The sequence below is a fragment of the Penicillium angulare genome, assembly GCF_028827245.1.
Source record: "Penicillium angulare strain IBT 27051 chromosome Unknown utg000001l_segment0_segment0, whole genome shotgun sequence".
In the NCBI taxonomy this organism is placed as follows: Eukaryota; Fungi; Ascomycota; class Eurotiomycetes; order Eurotiales; family Aspergillaceae; genus Penicillium; species Penicillium angulare.
In genome coordinates, this window is record NW_026623160.1 from 3437056 (window position 1) to 3462694 (window position 25639).

The following is a 25639-nucleotide window of genomic DNA, read 5'->3' on the forward strand; positions in this document are numbered from 1 at the left end:
AATACGAGTTCCAATGTTTTTTTATGATTTCCTCTTGGCAGCTCGTAGAGATGTGGAAGGTATACGAAGAACTTGAAGTAGTAGAGATTGAATGGAGAAGAATGAATGAATGTGGCATCTACGGTTATAATATAGTATAGAGGCAAGTAAAGGATTAGTACATGTATATCATATTTGTCCCTGACATACGTAATTAGTCTGGGCATTCATCATAGTCTGAGCCCTACTCCATAGTACTGCTGTCCCCTTTTTCTCCCTGTGGACCACGCAATAAACTGTATGGGGACAAACATAGATTCATGGATCAATTCGTCTCCTTTCTTATTATTTTTTTAAGATTATTGTATTATTCGTTTCTCTCTCTCTCTCTCTCTCTCTTCCTTTTCTCTTTAATTAACTATATCCCAATTGCTATCTATCTGGGAAAAGCAGAAAAAAAGGCGGGTCTAAACGAAATTATTCCTTGGTAAATCAACAAAACCCACGGGAAAGCAATAAAGACGATCTTTGCTTCTTGTTCTTAATTCTTCTCTTCCCTTGCAACCTGCCTCTCTCGTCTTGACACCTCTCCTCCAAGCGGGCCAATTATACAACTTGGCAGACCCAGAAACTGAAAATTACGTGAAACGAAGGGGTGTCGCAGCCTGACGTCGCCCGGTCCCCATCGGCCCTTCTACACTAGTCCCGTCCCTCTCTAAGTGCTTACATACACATTCCTGGACCATGCCTACCAGGGCTCAAAGCCATAAACCGAGTAGTGCCCGCCACGCGCGTACGACTTCATGGTCAAGTGGCTTTCACCATATAACCCCGGGTAACGGCAACGGCGAACCATCCGACTCTCAACCACCCCGACGCCGCCGCGAGTCTCAAATCTCTCTCGCCAGTCTCGACGAGAGACCCTCCTCCCCCGATTCCGATTCCAACACCTATACCCAAAGCCCCGATGACCACGATATGATCCGGAATACTTCAATGGATATGGACGTTCAAAAGCGCCAACATGTTCGCAGCCGCTCCCACAGTCAGCCCCATTTCATGGGTATGCAGGACGTAGACCGGCCTGCTGCTCAGCCCTCCCGCCCTGGCCCCGTTACTTGGATGTCACTACCGCGGAAAGGACAATTGGCGCTTCTGGGTCTCTGTCGAGTCTTTGATTTCTTACAGGTCGCTTCGTTGCAGGCTTACATGTTCTATCAGCTTAAGTCCTTTGATGAGAATTTGTCCGACTCCGATGTTGCGACTCAGGCTGGTATTCTTCAGGGCGCTTTTACCGCAGCCCAGTTTGCGACGGCTATTCCTTGGGGACGGGTTGCGGATGCTGAGTGGGGCGGTCGTAGATTCGTACTGCTTGTTGGTTTGGTTGGTACTGCGGTTTCTTGTTTGGGTGTTGCTTTTTCGACGTCTTTTGCGCAAGCTGTGTTTTGGCGCTCGTTTGGTGGTGCCATTAACGGGACTGTTGGTATTATTCGAACTATGATTGCGGAAAATGTCAAGGAGAAGAAGTACCATTCTCGCGCTTTCTTGATTCTGCCTATTGGATTTAATGTTGCTGCATTATTTGGTCCTGGTGAGTTTCTCTGACATATGAGTTCATTATCTTTGGCACAGCATATACTGACTTTCTCTGCTTCAGTCATGGGTGGTATGATGGCCGACCCTGTAAAAAGCTACCCGCTCTTGTTTGGCCCTAACTCGTCTTTCGGAGGCGAACATGGTGTTCAGTGGTTGGAGAAATATCCTTACTCACTGCCCATGCTGGCTAACTTCATCTTCTTGAGTGTCTGCGCTTGTTTGGTGGGCTATGGCCTGGAAGAAACCTTACTGGCTTGCAAGGGCAAGCCTGGCGTGGGGTCGTTTATTATGAAGTTCTTTGCGCGCAGCGTGAGGGGAGTTGTTGGTACTTCCTCGCCTTTGTACACCAAGCTCCCTTTCCGCGATTACGATGAGGACGGTCCCCTACTTGCCGGCGCCATGGACCGCTCCGAGAGCTATGAAATGGAGGAGAAGGCCGCTAAGCCTATGCGCATGAAACGCGTGCTACCATTCAATCAAATCTGGACCAAGAACGTCTGGTGCACTCTCCTGGCCCAGGCTTTCTTCGACTTCCAAATGGGTGCATTCAACAACCTCTGGCTTCTTTTCCTGTCTACCCCTCGCTACGATCCCGCCGACCCTGCCAGCCCCGCTCAGAGCCTGCCTTTCATCTTCACGGGTGGCCTTGGTATGTTGCCACAGAGTGTCGGATTTGCAACTTCCATCCTCGGAGTAATTGGAATGTTCCTTCAGTTCACCATTTACCCCTCCATCAACGGCCGTCTGGGCACAGCCAAGAGTTACCAATACTTCCTCTCTCTCTTCCCCCTCGCCTACGCCCTAGCACCCTATATTGCCTTAGCACCATCTACCATCCCTCCACCCGGCCAGGCCAACGGCCCATGGGTCTGGTTCTGGATTATCATCGTCCTCTTCTGCCAGGTCACAGCGCGAACTTTCACCCTCCCAACCTCCATCATCCTCTTGAATAACTGCTCACCGCATCCATCGGTTCTCGGCACAATCCACGGTATCGGCCAATCTGTGTCATCGGCCTTCCGAACCATCGGCCCCATCTTCTCGGGTGCATGGTACGGTTACGGTCTTGATATTGGCATGATCGGGTTTGCCTGGTGGTTGATTGCCTTGGTATCCGTGTTTGGCTGCGTTGCTGCCATCTTCGTGTACGAGGGCTCCGGTCATGAGGTTCTTCTTCCTGGCGAAGAAGAGGACGATCTTGATCATGGTCATTGAGTAATGTGATACGTTGGTTCCTTTGTTCTTCTCACTTGAACTGTACATTGCCTCAACTTCATTTTGCATGTCATTCGGTGTCCGTGCGGTCGTGGGTTTCTGCTTTGATTTTGTTTCCCAAGTTATCGCTTTTGATTGCCTACCTGCTTTGCAGAATAAGGCTGCGATACTTCTTGCATGAATCTCGATGCGCCATCTTGCATTGTTCTGTCCTTTTTGTTTATTTTTCTTTTTGTTTCATCTGATACCATTTCTTTTCCTGCATTGTTTATTTGTCGTGGCCCTGACGCTGCATTTTCCAGTCTAATGTCCCATGTGGCGTTTCTGATTTCATGTTTCATATGTTTTCCTGCCGGCTCTCTTTTGATCTTTTTTCTTCTCCAAGGCGAGCCGTGAGAGGATAAATGACAACATCTGTGGTCATTAGAATATAAAGATTTGGCTTCGGTCATCTCTGATATAGGGAAAGATGCTCGCTCCCTTTGCAATATACCTCAAAAATGATAGACCACTCAACATCCATCTGACAATCTCCCTGCAAGTAACCAAAACATAGTAGATAGTGTTGTAAACATCTAAACATCTTCTTATATTCATAGCTCTCATTTAACTTTTCTAAACACTCAAAGCATCAAGGTATCATCACATGCACTAACAAACTCACGAGCTCTTCCCATAATACTTAGCATAACTAGCATCAAAAGTCGCCTCATCAACAGCAAACTGTCGAATATAATCTCTCTCAAGATCATGTGTCCTCCTCCCAAGAAGCACAACACTATGCAACGGCGCACCCATCTCAACCTCCGCCATCTCAGTCAAAGTACCAACAACAAGTTTCTGATCCGATGCTCCAACTCTCGCGGCACCCATAATAAGACTATCAGGCGAGTAAACGCCCTCCTTGCGATCTTCTTCAACCTCAAGCATCTGCTGCGCGCACTGTGCAACAGTCATGTACCGTGGTGGTTCGAAGATTCGTCGTCCCCGCGCTAGATTCTCCATTGATTGCTCCTTTACTTTGATGTCGAGCAGGACGAGCGTGTGGAGACCGATTGAGGCGTTCTCGCGGATACGGTCGTAGAATGAGGATGGGCGCCAGTTGTCAAGGAAGAATACCATGCTGACCGTTTGGCCGAAGTTGTAGAGTTGGAGGCCTGTGCAGCCAATTCCGGACATGATTGATGCGTTGGGGACGACGTTGGTTTGGATTCCTAGTTCGCGGGCGCGGAGCACTAGATCTGTGTGTGTGGTTGCGCTGGGTGAGGTTAGTTTTTGACCTTTCCTGCCCCTCTTCCTCTGTTTGTTGTTCCAGAATCATCATGGGGTGTGATGGGTACATACCCGAATGGATCACCAACGACGAGGAAGGCAATGTCTGCTTTGTCTGCTCCTGCGAGGATATCATCGCTGCCGCTCTCGACTAGTTCGCGGTCTGCCTCGATGACGGGTCGGCCATAGAATGCTTCCTGTGATATCAGGTATTAATTTTTGGTTTATCAGATTTGCACAGCAGGACAGGAGGCATCGCATCCCCATATCCAGAAATCGAGATCAAACTTACAAGCTTAGACTTGTCCACGAGCAAAATGGCAGTGTATGCCTCCAGATAAACCCGCTCGGCCCGCTTGACAATCTCCAGACCACGAACGGTGATATCAGTCTCGTCAGCGAGACCGAGACCGACAAGATGCAACATTTTGAATAAAAATAACAATCAGATCAATTGAGACGTATTAGCGAAAAGTAATTCTCCGAACAACTCAATAAAATAATTCGCTTTGCCCCGCGGCAGAATCGTCGACCGCTCGGATATGCGGCGGAAGTGAATCTCCGATTATCGCGTGGTTATCGCCGCTATCGAGACCCCAGACTTCCTTCCTTCTCTCCTTGATCATTGTATTTCGATCCATTTCATTGCTCATTCGCTAAGGGCTATATCTTTTTTTTCTTCTATATTCTATATAATTGCAGCGCCTGTCGAATTACCTGTCCCGTCCCTTCCCTCGCTTGTCCACTGGTCGCCAATAGCCGGATTCGTCTTAATTGTCGCATTCACGAGGAGCCGCTATCATGAGCTCCGATCGCCAACCGAAGTACCGGCAGGAGATTCAGCAGGTACGTGCTCCCCACTATAAAGCTACTGGAATCAGTAGTTATGGTTGTTTTTTTGTCTTTTGGTCTGTCTTTCTCTTGTCTTCCCGGTTTCGGAACCTGGGCGAGCTTCGGCGATGCGCATCATGGTTCACGCCTATTGCATTTCTCACGATGCAACGCTTGATGTCAACAATGTCGTGTCTCATACACTTGTGGTTAAAAATGCGCCTTTCGTCTTGTCGAATGTCTGGGGTATGGGATTGAATGTGGCAGAGGACAATGTTTGGGTAGAAGTGAGGAAACGAAGTGATAGAACGGATCCTCGTGGCTCAATTCACTGCCTTGGCTACCGATAAGACAGGACATAATCAAGGCCATGCTCTACTTATTCTTCGAACTGGTCTTCACTTCGCTTCCACAATTCACACTCAGTCCCAACCACGAAGCTCGGATCGATCTTGGCACAAGTGGTTGGTTTCTGTGAACGTCACTTTTGTCACCTTGAACCTCGCCGGTCTCAACAGTTGCAATTCCCACAACGTCTACCACCACCTTTCACCATTTTCTCGATTCGAATTATTTCGTCGTGGGGCTCTGCCACCTCTTCGCATGATGGCCGTTTGGCAGGATTATCGTACGGTGCAAATCACACCTGAAGACCGTGATTATGCCACATTCGGACTACCGAGGAACTCTCCATTTGGACATTTTCGTAAACCCCTGAAGGCCTTGGAGCTGGACGGCGATCTGGCCACCGCCCAGGAGCTGGCATGTCTATCTACACCATTCGACCATGTGATCAAAGATAGTTCATGTGAGGCCGACGATGAAAAAGACCCCGAAATCACACCCCGGATTAGCAAGCCCCCGCGAGGTTGCCCAAGGTCAATTCACTGTGATAGTGATGAATCATCTGACCTGGGTGAGCTTCAAACTCCGATTGACAAAGTTCTCCATCGTCGCATGGATACATTGAAAATCAAATTGGGACATTCGACTGACTCCGATGATACCCATGAGATTGGCGGAACCAATGATGCTGATGACGAGTACACGAACTGTTGGTCTACGGTAGTATCTGATGCCGATGAAGACAAGGACGAGACCGAAGACATATTCACGACCAAGGAAATTTTCGAAGCTGGGTTAGCTGACATGCTTCACCAGATGATGTTTGTATCTGGAGAAACTGCTGAACCCTCTATTGATACCACCACACTTATTGAAGACATTACCCGTCAGCAAGTCATTGAAATTGTTTGTCTACCTCTTCTCACAGATGCAGTTTATCTCGCTAATGCCCTTGCAGCTCACTCGCAGTACTCAATTGGCTACTCGCCGAGGATCACGTGCTATTTCCACCGACGATCTTATATTCTTGATTCGTCACGACAAAGCTAAAGTCTCCCGACTCCGTACTTTCCTCTCCTGGAAAGATGTGCGCAAAAACGTTAAAGACTCCGACGATAAAGGTGGTGGTGATGCTGCCGATTTCGCTGGCGCCGATGATGCTGCCGGCATAGCAGCAGGCCCACAGGATGTTGCCGCCAAACCAAAAAACAAGCGCGCTAAGGTTGGATTGGCGTGGGACATCCACAGTTTTTTCTCGGTACAGATTCCTGAACGTGATGATGAAGAGGATGAGGAAGAGGAGGAACAAAATTATGCTACTCTCCAACGCCTGGCTGCTGCTGATGAGCGCACTAAACACATGACAAAGGAGGAGTACGTATTCTGGTCTGAGTGTCGTCAAGCATCTTTCACCTACCGCAAGAGCAAACGATTTCGCGAGTGGGCTGGTTTCGGAATTGTTACAGAGTCCAAGCCTAACGACGACATTGTGGACATTCTCGGTTTCTTGACTTTTGAGATTGTTCAGACACTCACCGAAGAAGCACTCAAGGTCAAGGAACGTGAGGATCACGAAAAGAACCGCGGCGGCGCCGATACTACCGGAGAGAACGCCAAGAAGCGTAAGCGCGAAACTAGTCTCTTCGACCCGCCTGAGGAGGGACGCACGCCGATCGAACCTCGCCATGTCCGTGAGGCCTACCGAAAGTTACAGGCCACCCCACAGAAATCAGTGGCAATGCTGCTTCATAATGGACGACTTCCTGCTCGTATGAACTTGCGCTTGGTTAGTCTTTTCTTTTATTCCTTTTATTGATTACTTGCAGCTAACATTCTTGTAGATTTGATTACCCATCTCAAGCAGTGACCTGGATTTGTTTTTTGTTTGGCGGAGTTTCGCCTAATTGTTTACGAGCACGATACCCACAGTTATTCTCCTTGATGGTGTTTTTTTTGCCAAGGACTGGCGGACCTTGGCCATTGAGAGGAGTTTTGTTTTAGGAATTTGATCATCCATGACCGATTGAGGATTCTGGAACTTTGTACCCATTCCCAAGTAGATGCCTTCTGATAGTTTCTATAGTAGACAGCCGCGAGGAGAAGCTAGGCTCGGACTGTCTTGGGACCCAGCCCAGCCCTAACAGATGCTTTTTGTAGAGCTGCCCATCTATCACTTAGTCTATCTAAGGTGCTAGTAGTTTCTGCTTGGCTTATTACCTACATCCGGCTCGTTCCTTGCTAATTAATGAAAGAGAACGGAGTACATCCTCTAGGTGAATGACACTATGCTTATGGCAATGCCCATGCTACCGCAGATATACTCGAATGGATTAAAATGAGGCTCCTGGGGCTTGGTCGCGAGCTAGAACTCCCACGTTTGAAAATATTCAGTTCCGAGATCCCTATATACGCCGGGAATGTAAAAGTATGACTACATTCTTGAGAGTTCCATTGGATATATGGCATATCTTCGGGCTGTGATCGGGTCCAAATATCAAACTAGCCTCTTACTATCAGCGGGGTGCATGAGAAATGTATCCATTCATCGCAACCAATCCCTGTAACCCCGAATCTTGTACAACATTTGAACTCCGAGCGGCATATACTCCGAGTTTCATATCCGAGGATTCGGCAAGAGCTGTATCTTGAATTCTTACATCATGCTTCTGATGAATTGTTGTTCTTGGCCTTGCATCATCTCTGATCAATCAGTCGTATTGGGTACGATAGTAGTGTGTACCGCAGTCTTTATAGCATTATGCCAGTAAGATCAGTCGTAGTTCAAATCTTTCCATGAGCTTTTTCTTTCCTTATTTTCTTTTCCTCAAGTTTCCACGAGAATATAAACTACTTGAACTCATTAATCTTGCACTTCAGAGCCATGTTTGATTATCGCAACGCTTGAAATTTTATCAAGATGGGTGGTGTCTTTTCCAACCCAAGAAATCCTCAGGCTTCTCCTTCAAAGCAAGGAGTCAAACCTGAGGAGATCATTATCTCTGGCCTCGGTACACAATGGCCTTCAACAGTTATTACAGCGGATGAGCTAAGTAAATTTGCTCACGGGTTATACCCCGCAGATGCCCCATGGTATATCCCACTTTAACGTCTCACACAATTAAAGACTAACGTGATTATAGGCTTCAAGGTTTACTCAAGATCAACTCTCAAACCGGCATTGAGACTCGCGCCGTGATAGATACATGGGCTGATCCCCGTTGGTGCCAAAAAGAGCCACCAAAAGCCGAAGAGATTGATGTCGTCTGGCGTAAACATGGTGTCGAATTATCCAAGCAAGCCGCCGAGAAAGCTTTACGGGATAGCAATATCTCATCAAAGGACATCACACATGTTGTTGCAGTTACTGCTACGAATACCGGAAGCCCTGGCTATGATCAAATCGTCGCACGCGAATTAGGCATATCAGCTGACGCTGAAAGATTACTGATAAGCGGTGTCGGTTGTGCAGGAGGTTTAGCCGCTCTCAGAATGGCTACAAATATTGCTCAAGCAGCCTCGTACAAGGGAAACCAAGCCCGAGTATTAGTTATCGCTTGTGAGATTTGCAGCATTTATATAAGTTCCGAGTTACGCGAAGCGGAAAGCATGCAATGTGTAGGAATAGGACCTGCGCTATTTGCTGATGGTGCTTCGGCATTGGTCGTCTGCAATGCTCGAGGAATGTTACAAGGTGATGGTGAGAAAGAACTTCCTAAGCGATTTTCCGTTATTGATTATCGATCATTCATCACACCTGATACACATAACGAAATGGAATATAAAGTCAACAGCACGGGGTTTCAACTTCTGCTATCGAAGAATGTCCCCAAGCTGGCTGCATTGTCTCTTGCCAAACCATTCCAGAGTTTGATAAGGTCAAATGGCATGTCGGCTGAGGCTAGTGACTTTGATTGGGCTCTTCATCCAGGAGGTATATCTATTATCAAGGGAGTTGAGAACTCCATGAATCTTCCAAGTGATTTATTAGCTGCCAGTTATGAGATTTACCGGACCCGAGGCAATACGTCTAGTGTCGCGGTGCTAGCGGTGTTGGATCGGTTACGAACTATGGAGATGAAGAAGAGTGATGTGATTGCAGCAAGTTTTGGACCGGGTCTCGCTACCGAAATGGCTTTATTGAAACGCTTTGAATGATTTATGAGACGCGTTATATTGTATTGATTTCGTCTATACTTTTATACTTGTTGGTAGTATTTGTAGTTTGACCTTAGTGCAGCACTTTATTGGATCAGATATCTTACATTTTAATATTGTTTCAAATGACCATTTGTGTAGAATCCTTTTTTTTTATTTTCCTGTAGCTATCGATGAAGCAACCATGTATTGGTATAGAACGAGTTACATTTATCGACAAGTCATTGCGTTCATAATTTGCACGACTCAAAATCCGAGAGTGCAATTGTCAATTTAAGAATGAGGATCTTTCCCAAGATAACTTAAATATATCCATAACGCATTAATTTATTCCTTGTGTGTACGTCGCCCTGAATTGTAATCAGCACCAAGACCAGCCTAGAATAGAAATATGATACTGGGTGGATGGGAAAAACTTACACTCTGCCAGCTCCTCCGCGCTCAGTTCCCGAATCGAATTGATAGGGGGAACACTGCCTTGAACAGCTCCCTTTACCGTATCGACTGCTCGACCCAGGATTCCTTTCTGCGCAGCAACATGTGTCGCTAGCTTGGCTTCAAGCTTAATTACTCCAATGCGAGGATCGGAGGGACCTCCATCATGTACTTCATCGCCCATATCACCGAGCCAGGCCTTCAGTGTTGGAGAGTAATATTTCTGGACGATAGCTGGATCCGCGATAACGGATGCAGTGCCGGAGATCGAAGCCCAGGAGCCGCTTACAGGGTCCAGGAAGGACATATTGGTTTCTTTGGGGTGGAGGGTGAGGTCCATTGTTTTGCCGGAGAAAAGGTTTGTGTGGAAGATGAGATCAATTCCACCGTTTTCCTGTTATAAAGAAGCTATTGTAAGTAAAGTGTTGATTTTGGAGATACTCTAAAGAAATGGTCATAATATAGATGTTTTGCTTACCTGTGCGGCTAGAGCCATGCAACGAGAAGCCAAATATTCGCCTTCCGACTGCTTAGTTGTCAACATGCCGAACTTGACTCCTGAAATAAATTCGACTAGCTCCTCGATCTTCTGGGGAAGAGGTGGATCTTCGAAGTTCTGGGTCTTGTAAGGGTCCACGGCATGTTGGCCCGTGCTAGTGTTGACAGAGGGTGCGGCAGACATGATGTTGTTCAATAAAGAAGTTAAATTGAGAATGAATTGTTTCAATTAAGTTGATCTGTGAACACGTTTTGCAGGACATTTGAATCTTTTTATACAGCTATTGCTGTTTGATGCATGCGGACACGTCGTTGTGACGTCAGCGATAAGATAATCCGGTTAGGGCTCGATCTATGTGCAATGAGCTTGGGATCGGGCTCGATCGAGTAACAATACATAATATTTCGAGCTCGTAATTCGGTGGTCCGATTGTCAATTGTGTTTAAAATGGAGCCAGGGGTGTGGATCGCGGATTACATTGGTAATGGAGCAACATGACAAGAAACTTGTTTGACAATGGAGTATACACTAACAAATCGTTGGAGTGTGTCTGTCTATATCAAAGGAAGTACAAATTCTAGGGATAATTTCTCATCTCTCGGGTTTAATAATACAATTTTTATGTCAATTTTTTAATTTTTAGACAGTTCAAAGTGCTCTAAATTAAATCATGAGTTTCAAATCGAGGCTGTGTTCTTTGATTAAGATCTTGGATTTCCCACTATAGGGCCGGCCTATAGTAAAAATATGATATTTCGACCATTGACGCCAGGCTTTTTGATTCTTTGAAAATTGAAAAAGTTCCTGATACGAAAGAACAGTATTGGCAAAAGACCCTTTCTAAGTTTAAAAATTGCAGACATATGTTAATATGGATCAGTAGGTTGGTTGAAAATGCTGGGTCTTGTGGTTTTCAGCTGCTAGTGGGCTTTTTGAACAGCGCAAAGACTTATGAGCAGGGTTATACTAGAGTGCTAAGGTATTTAGGCGCGTCCAAGGCTGATTTTGGGTACTAATAGTACTTGTATGACTCATTTGCTTTCCTCGTAGGTACATATTAATTGTTCGTATGGATATCGTAGACCAGTGAGTGTTTCGATATGACACGGATTACGGATGTACCTTTTAGGTATTCGGATTTAAAATAGCTTTCCCAATCTCCCAAAAGCCTTGAGCTTGGGCCTCAAAGCAACCCCTAGTAGCGTTTTCTAAAGCTTTGGCCTATGTTGAGCTTTATAAGCTTGTGACTATAGATCCATGGGTATTTAAAGGACCGGTCCACCTTTCATTCAAGTTGATTTGATACCTTATAAGTTCAAGTTCCCTAGTACCAATACTTGAGATATGTAGACCATGGTACTATATCCATACCCAATTCAATTAGTAGAGTACTAATAATCATCTTGTTATTAGGTGTTATTCTGACGAAATGAGTGCAACCCCGCCTTACGATGAACCACCTCACAATAAAATGTCTCACGAGGAAGCATCTCACGATGAACCACCCTATGAGGAACACACTCTCGAAGAGCTTGAAACCAAGTTCACATCTTTAGATGAGTACGTGCTCAACATCAAGAAGGGATTTGTGGATCAAGCCGAAAAATGTGATCCATCAGCCAACAGTGTCATTAACCCTGCCATTCTCACCCAGTGGTGCTGCAAGAGATATGGCGCTATATCCATGACCAGGCTGGTGAACAGCCTTCCGCTTTTCCTTGATGGTTAACCCGAGTTTGGCTACTATGCCGCAGCAATTGATCTCGAACAGAAATCCGTGTTTGTTGCGTGTGACGTCAATGGAGTTGCTGTTATCAATTCTGAACAAACGCAACGCAGTGGAATCGACGCAGAAAGGATTGCGGAAATCACTGCGACCGATTCGGATCTATTCAGAAAAGCCCAATTTGCTCTTTACTCCCTAGATCCAGATCGCATCATTGGAGAGATGATGACCGTGGAGAAAAGATAATTTTTCTGGTGCCATTTACATGGGTTCATGCACTTGGCAAAGACTGGTCATCGCGTTTTCTCGGTGTACAAACACGATAGGTCCTACGATTCTCAAGTCCATGAGAATTGGCCTTTGAAAAAGATACCAAAATCAGAGTGAGCAGGATTTTTGGTTAGCGTTTTGTGATTTCTCTTTGAGACTGTATTTACAGAGTTCCTCCCGAAATGCTTGGGGTTGATGCGTGTTAGAGATCATTTATATTGAGAAATCCAAGAGTACTAATGATGATATGGTATAGTACAAATAATGTACATGTAGTAGACTCTATGAAAAGAGTATATTCGGGTTTTCGTTCGTCCCGGAGCGCAGATCAGTAGGGGCTTGCCTCGCGATGTGAGTCGGAATAGACCCATATTAGGCCTAAATTTTGACCATCTGGGAGATTAGGGTAATAAGGGACTTGTATGAATTATTATTGGGTACTTCGTGACATGTGTTGCTGTCACCAGAGAGCTGTGAAGGCCACGTCATATAGTAATAACCAGATCGAGGTAATTATTTTGAACTAATATGGGTTCTTCGCCTTCAATATGTTCCCACGACGAATACAATGGCGTTAAATGTAATTCTGCACCAAAGAACCCATGTTTCTTCAATGGAACAAAATAGTTCTTGCAAGATTTGGCTGGAGACGCCAGAGTTCAGTTTCCTTTATGCCGGCATAGATCCTATTACACGTTACGTTATAAGCCATCGCATTTCATCATCGCAAAAATCCAGAACTCACCCCATTATAAGTATCCACATCAACTGTAGATTTATGGCAATAGCTGCAACAATGATTGCTATATCAAGAAAAGTCAACAATCTACCATCCATCGAGAGGAAGATCTCAACACAGATGATAAAGGGATTCCAAGGTATCACTGACCTTCACATATAAAACCCCCCATTCGTTCAATCTTATCTTGCGTTCGATACAGTTTCATCCAAGATGATACCAGATCTTTTTGGCATGTTTGACCCTCGACGACCCAGCAACCGCCGGGCACAGAACGACATTCAAGATGCCATCGCCGACGCTCCATAATGCGACGGACCCTACCATTGCAGAAGGCTTCATCTGTGCGGAATGAACATTTTTCCATGGGACATTCGAGCTTGTGCTCAAATCGCTCGACGAGCCAATCAACCTTCAGGTGCACTCCTGTGTACACCATAGAGTAGAAATGGCGGGAGGTATGTTTTAAAGCCAGGGCATCTGGGTATGACAGGAGCGAAGCGATTTGCATATGAATTTCTGAAGGGAGGTCCAGGAGTAAGATAGCCTGTTCCTCAATATGCTGTGGGGACTGCATGGCGGCTCAAGATGGATGATAACTTGATGACAATAAATATGTGAGGCTGCTTGACGGGTGCGCTTTGCTTATATTCAAACTTAAAATATGGATGCCTGAGCTCCTGCCACGTTGAAGGGCTTTGTTTGAGTGTTGACTATCGTGGAAATGGTAACAAGCTACTGATTCTTGATTTTGTGGCGTTTCAAGACACCTTTGGGGGTTGCCTTGTTATCGTCTGACATGATTACGAGGAGGTGAGTGGGGAAAGCGAGGCCACCAAACCTGAGCTAGTAATGATCGTAATACATAATGTGGATGGATAAATTCTAGGTACCGGAATAATTTATTCCAGTTAGACTCGTACTGAAATTCAACCTATACAACACGGTCATTGATCTGGCCTTAATCCTCCAAGGCTGTATAGAGAAGAGTGTACATGTCGCGCGTCCCCACAGTTGAACCAAACTCCATCCATGATTAGCTAATCCAGAGCCCCATGGGTAGAATAGACACCGCCTTCCCTAATCCTCCATCCCAAGCTAAAGATTCAAGATTCAACATCGACTATCAATCATTTCCTTACAAACCTTCAACCCACCATGTCTCACAATTCAGGCGCCGGAGCCCCTCCGGCTTCAGACACAGAGTTCCGCAAAACCTGGGACCGCGAAGAATATGCCAAAAAAGCCGCCGACCAAGAAGCCAAGCGCAAAGCCGAAGGCAAAGCCCGCTACGAAGCAAAACTACTCGGCAAGAAATACCATGCGCCAGTCGACTATAGCTCCCTCGAAGCCACCACAGCGCGCAGCAAGCGGCTAGATGTGGCGTCGATGGTGGGCAAAACAACCATTGTACCGGCGGGATCGGCGCTGGGAAAGCGTGGACGTGGAGCGGGATTCTACTGTTCAGACTGTGACTTGACGTTCAAGGATAATATTCAACTTGTGGAGCATTACAATAGCAAGCAGCATTTGATTGCGACGGGGCAGAGTGGAGATGTAATGCGAGCTTCTGTGGAGGAGGTGCGGGAACGGTTGAGAATGCTTGCTCATCGGAAACGTGTGAGAGAGGAAGAGGAGAGGAGGGCTTGGCAGCTTGATCTGGGTGAGCGTTTACGCGAGCGTGAAGAGCAAGATGCTAAGGAGCGGGAGGAAAGGAGGCGCAAGCGAAACGAGAAGCGGCGGAAAGGTGGCGATGGTGTTAAGAAGGAAGATGAATGGGAAGGCCGACTGGGAATTATTGCTTGATTGGCATGTAAATGATGCATGGAATACAGATCTACTTTATGATACCCGTGGCGTTTGGGGGATTGATTTGCCTAGCCGTCTAGGTTTGTAATAAGGCTTTCAGAATTGGTGTTGAAAGTATTGACATTGATTAACCAAAATAATAAAGAAACAGTTATATACACTACCTATTATAGATTACTCTCTTAGCTATAGTCTTGTTTCTTTTCTCTCTCTGGTATTATCATTACTGTGCCATCTATCTTTATTCAAGAAAGCGATTGTAATAATTGCATGAAAATGGATATTATCGTAACTTTGAACCAAGCATTAAAGTTTACTCAATACACTCAATGGCCTCGAGCCGCTGCATGGCTCGACCACCCTCCTTCTCAAATTGACTGACGAGTCGCTCGCATTCACGCTTGAGTCGCTCCTCGCCATTCTTTGCATTCCAAATGATCCATTCCTGTACTGACATCTTCTTCTCAGGACTTGTAAGCCCTCGCTTCATGCCATTGAATAGCCCAGAAAGATCAGCATTTTCTTTGTCGCTCGGCTCTCCAAACAAAGCTTCATCAATGTCTACCGGAGTCCATGGGTGACTAGAGGCTTCAAATCCACCGTTGAAGTTGCGCTTCGACGGTGACGGGGTAGCAGCCGCCAGTGGAGTCCGGGCCTGCGGCTCCTTGGGCACGGATGCTATAGCCGGGCGTGAGATTGATGGTCGAGATGAGGGAGGTCGGTTTTCTGCATCCGACGACTGTGGAGACATTGATGGTGTGCTCTGATGAGGTGGCGGAAGTGGTGAAACGGGTCGATTTGATGATCGAGAAGTCCTTTGCAGGTCACTACCCCGGGAGCTGTGTGATTTGGTGATGGATTCTGTGAGATGCTCTTCAGCAGGAATGTCACTGAACCTCTTGGCCGTCTTTGGAGGCACGGGTGTTCGCTCTGTGCTATGTCGTGGCGTTGGCGAAGATTCTTGAGGGGCAACCATTTCGACTTGATCCGGTAGATCATCTGGTGTCCCATACTCTTCATCCACAGATGGAGACATAGGCTCATTATGTTGTCTAGCTAGTTCGTCTTCCATCACTACATCCTCGATCGGATCCTCCACCACTAGTTCCTCTTGGACGGGCTCAGGGGATGGAGATGGCACTTTCTTAGACTTCTTGGGCTTCTTTGCCTTGTCTGCCTTCTTCAGGGACTTCTTCGTCACTGGCTTCTCTGGGGAGTCGTTTTCAGGCTCTTGGAGTTGGGATTCAGGTTCAGGCTCAGATTCATGCATGGGCTCTATCTCTTGATCAGTGCCTTCAACAGACATGAAAGATTCTTGATTCTCCTCTCCATTCTCATGCTTAGTTGTTGATTTACTTTCCTCCTTCTCGGTCTTCTTGGTCTTCTTGGTTGCCTTCTTCTTAGAGCTCTTAGCTGCCTTGGCCTTGGGTGCCGGCTCTTCGGCTGGCTCTTCGCTTGCCTCCATAACATCAACCGCTGGCTCATGCGCGGCTTGTAATTGCTCGTCCTCAGATTCCACTGGAGGGTATTCCGGCTCCTGCGGCGGTTGCTCAGTTAATTTTGCCGCTGTTTTGGACTTTTTGACTGTCTTGCTCTTCTTTGAAACGCGAGCGGGCTCGGGCTCAGGCTCTGATTCAGGTTCGGGCTCAAGCTCGACCTGTTCAGGCTTATCTTCTTCGAGACCTGCTTTGATGGTGGCATCAAGTTCTGAATCCCGCGGGATACGGGCCTTGGATGTGCTTTTGGACGAAACTGAGACATCGGAGATCTTTCGATTTTTAGAGGTCGCCTTCTTGGCTTTGCGACCTCTCTTGGGCTTTTCTTCTTGAGGCAACTCATCCTCAGAGGGTGCATCTTGCACCTCATGGTCATAACTTTGTGAGAGGCCGCTATCTCGTGTTTGTGTGTTGCGGCGCTTAGTGGGTGGCTGAATTGATTCTCGCTCATGCCTTTCTGAAGAGACTAGCTCCGGCTCATCTTGTGTAATTTCTTCACTGACTCGCTTCTTTCGGCCACGTTTGGACTTGGGAGCTTCCGGCTCCTCAATTTTGGCAGTGTCAATTTCAACCTGATTATCCATCTCAACATCTTCTGGTTCCTCTTGTTTGGCTTCTTCGACGACCTTCTTCTTTCGGCCGCGCTTGGCCTTGGGGGGTTCCGGTTGCTCAGGTTCAACATTTTCGATGTCCATCTGGTCTTCCATCTCAACCTCTTCTTTCTTGCTCTTGGCAGATTTGCCTTTGCCCTTAGGTCCTCTCTTTGCACCCTTTGGCTTGGAAGTGGCCTGTGATGAAATGCTTTGGTCCATTGATTCATCAATGTCTATGTCGGGTACTTCAGATGCAACAGTATCGACAGACTGAGTCGAGAGACGGGAAGATGCCTTGGAAACGCGTGATTTCTTGCCTTTGGTGGTTTTACCCTTCTTCGTGGAGGGTTGTGCATAAACAAAGAAGGAGCAGTGTGGAGAGCGACGGTAGTGTTCCTCACTAGGAAAGTGTTAATGTCTTCATCTATTCCTGCAAGGGGAAAGAGCAAGGCATACTCACTATGGATCATCTTTGGGCTCCCAGCCATCTAAGGACAGTTTACAATAGGCACAACTGGCCAAATCTGTCTCCTCTTCTGTAGGGCAGAAATACCATCCAGCCTCGACCATCTGTCACGTTTGTAAGTGTGCGACTCAATAACAACCAACAGTGAAAAACAAAATCACCTTCTCTGATTGACAAATCCAACCGCGTTTTCCATCATGTGGCCATGCTGAGCCGAAGGTAGCCAAACGCGCCTGTGAAATGCGATCGCTGGTTGGATCTTCAATGCTGGAGGGGTTGGAACTACTCTGGTGGATATCCATCGTAATCGCCCACCCACATCCTGGAGAATGTTTGAGATGCTCGGTGACCGGGTTGTCTTCCGCCTCCCATCCATCGAGTGCCCGGCCGCACTCGAAGCATGTTGTGTTGTCGGGGTTGCTTTCGTATGGTTTGTAAAAGAATCCTGCGTGCGCGAGCTGACAGAAAAGTACCGTTAGATCAGACGAATGGAAGTCGTGGCGGGCTCCATATGTTTACCTCTGCAGGTGAAGGCTTTGAGTGAGGCCAAGCGACAAATCGAGGGCCTTTGACGCCGGAAGATCTCCGCTTTTCGGGCTTCAGCACAACCTCGAAACTGGCGAGACGTGCCGTAAAGGTGTCCATTTCTGAACCCATTATGGAAAAATATGAAATATGGGACAATGACTCCTCGTTTCCCAAGTCGGGAGTCAAAACTTGGCGCGAATTGTCGAAGGCGCGGGGATTGTGTTTGTCGGCGTTGATAGGGTCTGTTTACTCTGTTTACACTGTTGATAGCGTTGTTACCGTTGTTATGCGGAACGCGGTTTCACGTGATGGCATTATGTCATCATTTTCGACGTTAGATTCACGGGAGACCTTGTTGAACTTTGTGTTGAACCAGCGTGGGACTCGTTTCTTATTCCCTCTGCTCTTGTCATTGATTTCCTTCAAATACGCTCCATGATCCGAGGCCTTGGTTCTCCTTAACCCGTCTTCTTGAGCCGCGTGCTCCGCTCCTTCACCTCAACCAAACCACCAACGATGCGATCAGCCGTATGTCCGAGCTCGAACCCTAAAATTAAATCTAGGAGATGTTCTTTTTTGAAGATCGTCTAACAAACATTTTAACACAGATGGCTTTACATTGTAGAGGCGGATCTAGTCCCCTCTGGCGGTCTCGAGCCCTTTTCTCATGTCTTCCAAGGATGCCCACTCCTGTTCGTTGTTTCGCAATCGATTCTCGCCAGCACTTAGACTCTCCTTTACTACGACCTGCGAACTCCAATGTTTCAACCTCGTCATTATCATACAGCGCTCCCTCTCATTTATCACCATCCGCCTCTTTCTCAACCTCTTCTTCATTATCCGAGTCTGATTGGGACCATAACCCCAATTTGCAAATATCCAACTTCTCCGAACTTCCTACGAGGGATTTTGGAGCCAATCAGCATATGATCATCAACCAGGAATTCAAGGAAGCCTTACGACAAATCCTTTGGCAATTCCGTGCGCCCATAAGATATGCATTTGCTTACGGATCGGGTGTCTTTTCACAATCTGGCAGCGCCGCCTCCTCCACTCCAACCCACCCATCCGCGCCGGCCGCAATTAAGAACATGCAACAGGGATCGGGAAAGATGATCGACTTCATTTTTGGAGTATCCTACTCTCAGCATTGGCACGCATTAAATTTGAGTCAACATCGGGATCATTATTCCGGTCTCGGTTCACTCGGCTCGTACGCTGTTTCTCAAGTCCAAGACCGATTCGGCGCCGGTGTTTATTTCAATACCCACATCACAATAAACGGAACTTTGATTAAATATGGTGTCGTGAATCTGGACACATTGTGTGAAGATCTCACCCAGTGGAATACTCTCTATCTTGCAGGCCGCTTGCATAAGCCTGTCAAGATCCTCCGCGATCACCCCAAGGTGCGATTGGCAAACCAGATGAACCTCTTGTCGGCTTTGCGGGTGGCTTTGCTACTACTTCCAGAGCGATTTAGCGAATTTGAGCTTTATAGCACCATTGCAGGCATGAGCTACATGGGCGATCTGCGAATGGTACTCCCAGCCGAAGATCCCGGCAAGGTGCGCAATATTGTCTCTGGGCAGATGGCACACTTCCGACGTCTTTATGCGCCACTTATCAACAATCTCCCCAATGTCGATTTCCAAGATCCACGTTGCACCCAAGAGAATTGGATCGACAACCCCGATGCCATTCTGGCCATGGAACAGGACATGGATCCCAAGAAGCGCGGTAACATGGTTCGACGTCTTCCAGAATCCTTCCGACAGAAGCTTTACTTCCAATACCAGTCTCGCTATCAGATTCCTCGAGCCGAGTTCAATAAAATGTTGCAAGAAAACAATGACACAAAGCAAGACGTTCTTCGTCGACCTGAAGGTGGTCCCTTTGAGCGTCGTATCGCTAGTGATAACAATCTGCAGGAGGAAGTCTCGAACTCAATCTCGAAGACAATTCGCTGGCCCAGCACTGTCCAAACCATCAAAGGACCTTTGACTGCGGGCCTTGGCAAGAGCTGGAACTATATCAAAGAAAAGCGAGAGAAGCATAAAAAGTCCCAGACAATTGCCAAATCAGCCCCTGCAAAGTCTAACGCAAAGAAGGAGTAAACAATCATTTTGAAACGTACATATTTGCACGGCCCCGGGGATACTGGGAATTCAACCGGCAACCTACGGCGTTGTGGTGGCACTTGTATCTTATTCATTGATTCTGGCCTCTGCGTCTGAAGAAAAAAAAAGATAGTCATAAAGCATATAGACAAAGATTATCATCCAGGGGTTTTTCCTGCTACAAGACACATCAAATCGTCGTCAGTGTAGGTGTATAGTCTTCAATTGGTAAAAAAAATATATTCGCAGGTTGGAACAGCTGTAGAAAAAACGGAACTCGAAAATGTTTATGTATAGACATTTTGTTCAATGTTCGGTGTATTCATCTAACTCGATAGTAAACACAGCGGAGTATTACTATGTAAAATTCACAGATCAGAAATCCTCTTCCCTCCTCGCGTGGAAAATTCGCCGGTACGCCGTGCTGCCCATAATACAACTTTTTTGATTCGTTTGTGTGGTGCAGTCAAAAAGAAAGAAACAAAACTCCGTGCTCGATTCTCCCTGGCAGATTCTGCAACAAGTTCTGCCACAGCCATCAGAGCTAGGTCTTACAAGCCCCCATGTGGCAGCTATGGCAAGAATGCCGTCCGTATCTGAGAGGTCGAGACTGATATGCACGTGGGGTCTCTTGCCCAGCTTGGAAGTTTCCCTCGGTCAGATCAAAGGTAAGATACTTTCAATTGCTTCCCACCAAGAAAGCATGCAGAAACTTCATAAACGAAAAGCAATCCCAAGGTCCTTCGCAACCAATTTCTTTTCTTAGATAACCCATCGGTAAGACGCGTACCGACCCGCTGTCTCGGACTTGCGGATAATCTTGACTACCTGCCCACGGCGCAAACCCAAGTATCTAGCCACGGGATCGGAAACCTGCATACGGGGCAGCTGGGACTCCTTGAGTCTGTAGCGCTGCAACAGGCGAGCCTTCTCTTCGGGACTGAGCAGAACGTGCTTCGGCACAAGCTCGTGACGGGTGATGTTAACCAGCAGGTCCTGCTCCTGGAAGTGCTCGCAGATGCGACCTGGGACACCGCTCAGAAGGCGGACGGCAGAAGGAGAGATAGGGGTCTGTGTGATGAAGATGCCGGTGTGGAAGTTGCTCTCGTCGACAATGTGGTTGAAAGCGCGCACTTGCTTGGTTCCAACACCCGAGGAGTCGACACAGAAGTCGACGTAGATGGTTCCGCAATCGGGGGTAGGGTTGGGCTGCAGCTTGCTAGGAAGGGCTGTGTATTTCAGCTTCATTTCTTCGGTGGGGCGGGCTTGGATTTTCATCTTTTGACGCCTGGACAATTGAAGCTGCGTTAGCTTTCATTTTCATTTCCCGCTTTTTGGTGATATATGCCAGATTGGATTCCTGATTCAAGCAATTGTGCTCATGGCAGGTAATGAGATGAGATTGTGAGGGGATGCATACTCAGGGTACCCCATAGGATCGGCGTATTTGTTCCTGAAGTCGTTCAGCGAGATTTGCAGCTCTTCGTCGGAAACTTCGTAGCCCTATTTGTCACACCGGCGCAGTTATGGTAAGTCTTGGTTCGATTGGTGTATGCGACAGATACTCTGAAGCTTCAAACACTCATTTGAAGGACTTACTCGGTCTGAAAGCATCTCATAGACTGTCTTCCAAGTGCGCCAGAGTCGGGTCATCTCCTTGTCGGCCTCGTCGCCGCCGCGGTGCATGTCCCCGTCCATGATTGATTTAGCAAGCTGTAAATAAAATCAAGTAAGACAAGAAGATTAGAGAGAAAGCGGGACCCGCGATAACCCGAATCAAGGCAGAATCTCAAAGTGCTGGAGGTCGCGGAACCAAGAGAATGATAAGAGAAAAATCGGCGGGAACTTTCTGCCAGGCGAACACTAGTCAAAGCGGAGAAACTGACCGAACCGTTTTAATTCACCTTAGCCTCCTTTCCCCCTCGTGGGCTTCTTGGAATTTTTTTAAGGATTATTTCTTCATTGACTTTTGTTTTCTCTCCACCCAGAGAAGCTTTTCTTTTCTTTTCTTTCTTTTGCTTCTCCTAATTCATATACACAATGGCTGATACTGCCCCTGCTGTGGAGCCTCGGGTTAAGCCCACCAAGCCCGATGAGGAGGCCTACAAGACCAGTTTGGCCCAGGCTGAGAAGGAACACACTGATGCGCAGGAGAAGTTGGTAAGTGGCACTTGCCATTACTTTTTTTGACTTATATCTCTTGGTTCATCTTCACTTGGTGCGAATTGTGCGCAATCGCGGAAATACGTTCCATGACTGTTGCACTCGTGGCCTCATAACCAATTCTGCTTTATCACTTTGATATTTGAATTCCAGCACCTCGACAGTCTCATAAGTGATACGATACTAATTTGCGCTGAAAAATAGAACCAAATCAAGGCCAAGCTGGACATCGCCAAGCCCAACAACTCAGACTCGCCAACCGCCAAAAAGCAACAGGAACTCCGCGCCGAACTCTCATCCATCCGTCAGAAGCAGTCCGGCTTCAAGTCCTCCCGCTCCAGCACCCAGGAGAAGATCAATGCTCTCGAGTCCACCCTCAAGGCCCGCATTGCGGAGCAGAACAACTCCCGTGGAAAGATGTCATTCAAGAACGTCGAGGACGTCGACCGTGAGATCGCACGCCTCGAGAAGCAGGTCGATTCTGGTACTCTGCGTCTGGTTGATGAGCGCAAGGCGCTCTCTGACATCTCTCAGATGCGCAAGCAGCGCAAGAGCTTTGCCGGTCTGGACGAGGCCCAGAAGGGTATCAACGAGCTTAAGGCGCAGATCTCTGAGCTCAAGAAGACTCTCGACAACCCTGAGGCCAAGGCTCTGAGCGACAAGTACTCCGAGATCCAGAAGGAGTTGGATGCCATCAAGGCTGAGCAGGACGGTGTCTACAAGAACCTGAACTCCCTTCGTGACGAGCGTACCGCGTTGCGCAACGATCAGCAGAAGAAGTACACCGCCATCCGCGAGATTAAGGACAACTACTTCAAGGCCCGTCGTGCCTACAAGGAGTACGAGGACGAGGCTTGGCGTGTGCGCCGTGAGCGCCAGAAAACTGAGCGTGATGCTTTCGAGCGTGAGAAGCGCAAGAAGATTGCCGACAAGAAGCTCGAGGAGGCCTCTGCTCTGGCTTACACCGACGAGATCCTCACTGCTCAGGGTCTCATTCGTCACTTCGACCCCGCTTTCAACTTCGCCACTCTTGGTCTGGATGACAAGAAGGATGCTGGCAGCAACTTCCGTGCTGGTGTTGGTCGTACCGTCGATGACTCCGGTATCAAGGGTATGAAGGTTGTGCGCAAGGATGAGGAGGACTACTTCATCGGTGGCGGTGCCAGCAAGAAGGGCAAGAAGGGTAAGAAGGGCGGCGCTGCCGCCCCCGAGGCCACCAAGTTCAACATGAACGTTGGCATCATCGAGGAGTTCAGCAAGGTCAAGATCGATCCTCCCATGAACCAGGCCGATGTTCCTGCCGTCGTTGAGAAGCTGGCTGCCAAGATTACCGAGTGGAAGGGTTCCCAGGCTAGCAAAACCGAGGAGGTTAGTTTTAGTCCCTACTCCAATTTAGACACGATTGGACGCTAACATAATGCATCACAGAACATCAAGAAGGCCAAAGATGAGATCGCCCGCCTTGAGGAAGAAGAGGCCAAGATTGAGAAGGCCAGCACCAACGGTCGCAGTACCGATGCTGCCAAGAAGCCCGCTCAAGCCAATGGCGCCCCAACCGCGGAAGCCGAGCTGGCACAGGAGAACGATGCCGTCAAGGATGCCTCTGAGGAGCTGAAGAAGGCTTCTCTGGAGGACCAGGCATAGTTTATTCATAGGTGATTCTGTTGGTTCATTTCGCCTTTTTCATTTTTCCATATTTACATAGTTACAGTCTAGCATTGTGCCTAGCATTTGCCCCATTTCCTCTTGTCTCATCTGCATTTTAATTTTGCGTTCATACATTGGACAGCGTCCGTTCTGTTTACCCAAAAGCCAGAATCGATATCTCCTTTTCCTCAGACTATCCCATATTTCCCTCCGAATACCATATATAAGGCTCTATTATATACTGTTTCAAGTCTCCACGTCAATAATTCTGCTACCTAGTCCCGAGGCCCGATCATGATATAGACTGCCACCAACCAACCACTTAAAGATGGTGGCTCAGTCCCGAGGGTGCATGACTCATCCACTTGTCCCCGGAACTGCGCCACACTCCACTTTCTGCAGTCGATCCGCGCGGCTTGTACATCACCCTCCCTTCCAGCCTTTCCGTCCGCAAGCTTTTTTTCTCTCTCTTGCTTGCTCTTCATATCTTACCGGGCCACGACAAATCCTATTTACCTCGGGGTGCTGCATTTTACAGTCGCCCTCTATACCACGTTATAGATCTATATATCTTATCTCCACACCCGCAGATCAGTAAATCCTGCGACAGCGGCTCCACATTCAAGATCCTTCAATATGTCTTATAACAAGCCTGTACGTTTGACACCCACCACCGCCCAAGGTCCCCACCACATATCGGTTGATTCATTCAAAGCGCAAAGCACATTCCCATCTCATCTCACTAACTCAATGCTTTAATTAGACAAGCCCTCCCCCTTCCTACCCACAACCAGCCTACGGCAACCAAGGCGGCTATCAATCCCCGCCTCCCCAAGGCGCCGCAGGTGATTACTACGGCGGAGGCCAAGGAGGCCAAGGATACTACGGTCAACAGCAACAAGGCTACCCCCAACAACAGCAGGGATACTATGGCCAACAGCAAAACATGTACTATCCCCCGCAGCAGGGCTACCCACCTCAACAGCAAGGCGCATACGGCGGCGGTGATCGATTTGGAGGAGGCGGCGGTGGTCGTGGAGGCTCCGGAGCTGGTGGTATCTGTGCAGGTATAATGGCCGCGATGGCTTGTTGCTGCTGCTTGGATATCTTGTTCTAAGTGTGTGATCTTTTGATCGCCGGATGCGGATGATACGGATGTTCCTCGGTAGGGTGGGCGGGCTTAGGCCTGACTTGCTCATTTGGGATTGAGATGATATACGATTGATTGTTTTATGGGGTTTACGGTGAATACACTCTTGGACTTCTGTTTCTTTGGTTCTTTGGTTCTTTGATTTTTTCATTCGCTCTTTTGGTTTATCGGGCGTTTATGGAGACAGTTCTACGACTTTGGATTGCCCGGCTTGGCATTCTGTTACTTATCGGGTTTCTTTTCTTTCCTTTTCTTCTTTACCTTTTGGTCTAGGCACATATTTTGGGTCTATCAATTATCATTGGCGCAAAAAGACATGGCGTTAAACCCATGATTGGTATTACTACTCTTATACAATGCAATCGCAATCGCAATCGCCCTGTTTCACAGAACCAAGTGATATCCTCTTACAGAAATGTACGTTTACATTTACTAGTAGCAGTGGCATCGGTATGAAATGATACAAAGCCATTAAATCCGAAGGGACTATAAATTGTAAAAGAAAAGACATATATCCGCAACATGAATGAAATTACACAAACAATTGAATGTAATAAAACTTCCAGACAAGAAAATAAAAGGGTATCAAAGATGCCAAAACAATC

General features: G+C 47.4%; 13 protein-coding genes across 13 annotated transcripts; 8 read left to right on the forward strand and 5 right to left on the reverse strand.

The window, feature by feature from the left end:
* Window positions 1–723: 723 nt before the first annotated feature.
* On the forward strand, window positions 724–2790 carry N7478_001207 (putative MFS transporter; the record flags this gene model as incomplete). The annotated part of the gene is made up of 2 exons (XM_056917422.1): window positions 724–1570; window positions 1637–2790. The coding sequence occupies 2 exons, from the start codon at window positions 724–726 to the stop codon at window positions 2788–2790; spliced, it is 2001 nt and encodes a 666-aa protein (XP_056785302.1).
* Window positions 2791–3450: 660 nt separating this feature from the next.
* Window positions 3451–4489, reverse strand: dph5 (diphthine synthase; the record flags this gene model as incomplete). Its single annotated transcript, XM_056917423.1, has 3 exons — window positions 3451–4048; window positions 4135–4259; window positions 4355–4489. The coding sequence occupies 3 exons, from the start codon at window positions 4487–4489 to the stop codon at window positions 3451–3453; spliced, it is 858 nt and encodes a 285-aa protein (XP_056785303.1).
* A 1007-nt stretch (window positions 4490–5496) lies between these two features.
* N7478_001209 (transcriptional regulator SPT3) lies at window positions 5497–7105 on the forward strand (the record flags this gene model as incomplete). Its single annotated transcript, XM_056917424.1, has 3 exons — window positions 5497–6144; window positions 6197–7028; window positions 7080–7105. The coding sequence occupies 3 exons, from the start codon at window positions 5497–5499 to the stop codon at window positions 7103–7105; spliced, it is 1506 nt and encodes a 501-aa protein (XP_056785304.1).
* A 1050-nt stretch (window positions 7106–8155) lies between these two features.
* On the forward strand, window positions 8156–9393 carry N7478_001210 (type III polyketide synthase; the record flags this gene model as incomplete). The annotated part of the gene is made up of 2 exons (XM_056917425.1): window positions 8156–8328; window positions 8379–9393. 2 exons carry the CDS (start codon window positions 8156–8158, stop codon window positions 9391–9393), a joined length of 1188 nt encoding a protein of 395 aa, XP_056785305.1.
* Window positions 9394–9720: 327 nt separating this feature from the next.
* On the reverse strand, window positions 9721–10510 carry N7478_001211 (blue light-inducible protein Bli-3; the record flags this gene model as incomplete). The annotated part of the gene is made up of 3 exons (XM_056917426.1): window positions 9721–9743; window positions 9814–10222; window positions 10307–10510. 3 exons carry the CDS (start codon window positions 10508–10510, stop codon window positions 9721–9723), a joined length of 636 nt encoding a protein of 211 aa, XP_056785306.1.
* A 1288-nt stretch (window positions 10511–11798) lies between these two features.
* Window positions 11799–12056, forward strand: N7478_001212 (uncharacterized protein; the record flags this gene model as incomplete). The annotated part of the gene is made up of 1 exon (XM_056917427.1): window positions 11799–12056. One exon carries the CDS (start codon window positions 11799–11801, stop codon window positions 12054–12056), a length of 258 nt encoding a protein of 85 aa, XP_056785307.1.
* Window positions 12057–13204: 1148 nt separating this feature from the next.
* Window positions 13205–13639, reverse strand: N7478_001213 (F-box protein; the record flags this gene model as incomplete). Its single annotated transcript, XM_056917428.1, has 1 exon — window positions 13205–13639. One exon carries the CDS (start codon window positions 13637–13639, stop codon window positions 13205–13207), a length of 435 nt encoding a protein of 144 aa, XP_056785308.1.
* Window positions 13640–14220: 581 nt separating this feature from the next.
* Window positions 14221–14868, forward strand: N7478_001214 (U4/U6-U5 snRNP complex subunit SNU23; the record flags this gene model as incomplete). Its single annotated transcript, XM_056917429.1, has 1 exon — window positions 14221–14868. One exon carries the CDS (start codon window positions 14221–14223, stop codon window positions 14866–14868), a length of 648 nt encoding a protein of 215 aa, XP_056785309.1.
* Window positions 14869–15184: 316 nt separating this feature from the next.
* On the reverse strand, window positions 15185–18083 carry N7478_001215 (baculoviral IAP repeat-containing protein; the record flags this gene model as incomplete). The annotated part of the gene is made up of 4 exons (XM_056917430.1): window positions 15185–17360; window positions 17421–17530; window positions 17588–17884; window positions 17946–18083. The coding sequence occupies 4 exons, from the start codon at window positions 18081–18083 to the stop codon at window positions 15185–15187; spliced, it is 2721 nt and encodes a 906-aa protein (XP_056785310.1).
* A 551-nt stretch (window positions 18084–18634) lies between these two features.
* On the forward strand, window positions 18635–20071 carry N7478_001216 (phosphatidate cytidylyltransferase; the record flags this gene model as incomplete). Its single annotated transcript, XM_056917431.1, has 1 exon — window positions 18635–20071. The coding sequence occupies one exon, from the start codon at window positions 18635–18637 to the stop codon at window positions 20069–20071; it is 1437 nt and encodes a 478-aa protein (XP_056785311.1).
* A 765-nt stretch (window positions 20072–20836) lies between these two features.
* On the reverse strand, window positions 20837–21772 carry N7478_001217 (DNA-directed RNA polymerase core subunit RPB5; the record flags this gene model as incomplete). The annotated part of the gene is made up of 3 exons (XM_056917432.1): window positions 20837–21362; window positions 21495–21577; window positions 21674–21772. The coding sequence occupies 3 exons, from the start codon at window positions 21770–21772 to the stop codon at window positions 20837–20839; spliced, it is 708 nt and encodes a 235-aa protein (XP_056785312.1).
* Window positions 21773–22114: 342 nt separating this feature from the next.
* Window positions 22115–23881, forward strand: bfr1 (putative nuclear segregation protein (Bfr1); the record flags this gene model as incomplete). The annotated part of the gene is made up of 3 exons (XM_056917433.1): window positions 22115–22234; window positions 22442–23605; window positions 23666–23881. 3 exons carry the CDS (start codon window positions 22115–22117, stop codon window positions 23879–23881), a joined length of 1500 nt encoding a protein of 499 aa, XP_056785313.1.
* Window positions 23882–24520: 639 nt separating this feature from the next.
* N7478_001219 (uncharacterized protein) lies at window positions 24521–25001 on the forward strand (the record flags this gene model as incomplete). The annotated part of the gene is made up of 2 exons (XM_056917434.1): window positions 24521–24538; window positions 24648–25001. The coding sequence occupies 2 exons, from the start codon at window positions 24521–24523 to the stop codon at window positions 24999–25001; spliced, it is 372 nt and encodes a 123-aa protein (XP_056785314.1).
* Between the last annotated feature and the right edge of the window lie 638 nt (window positions 25002–25639).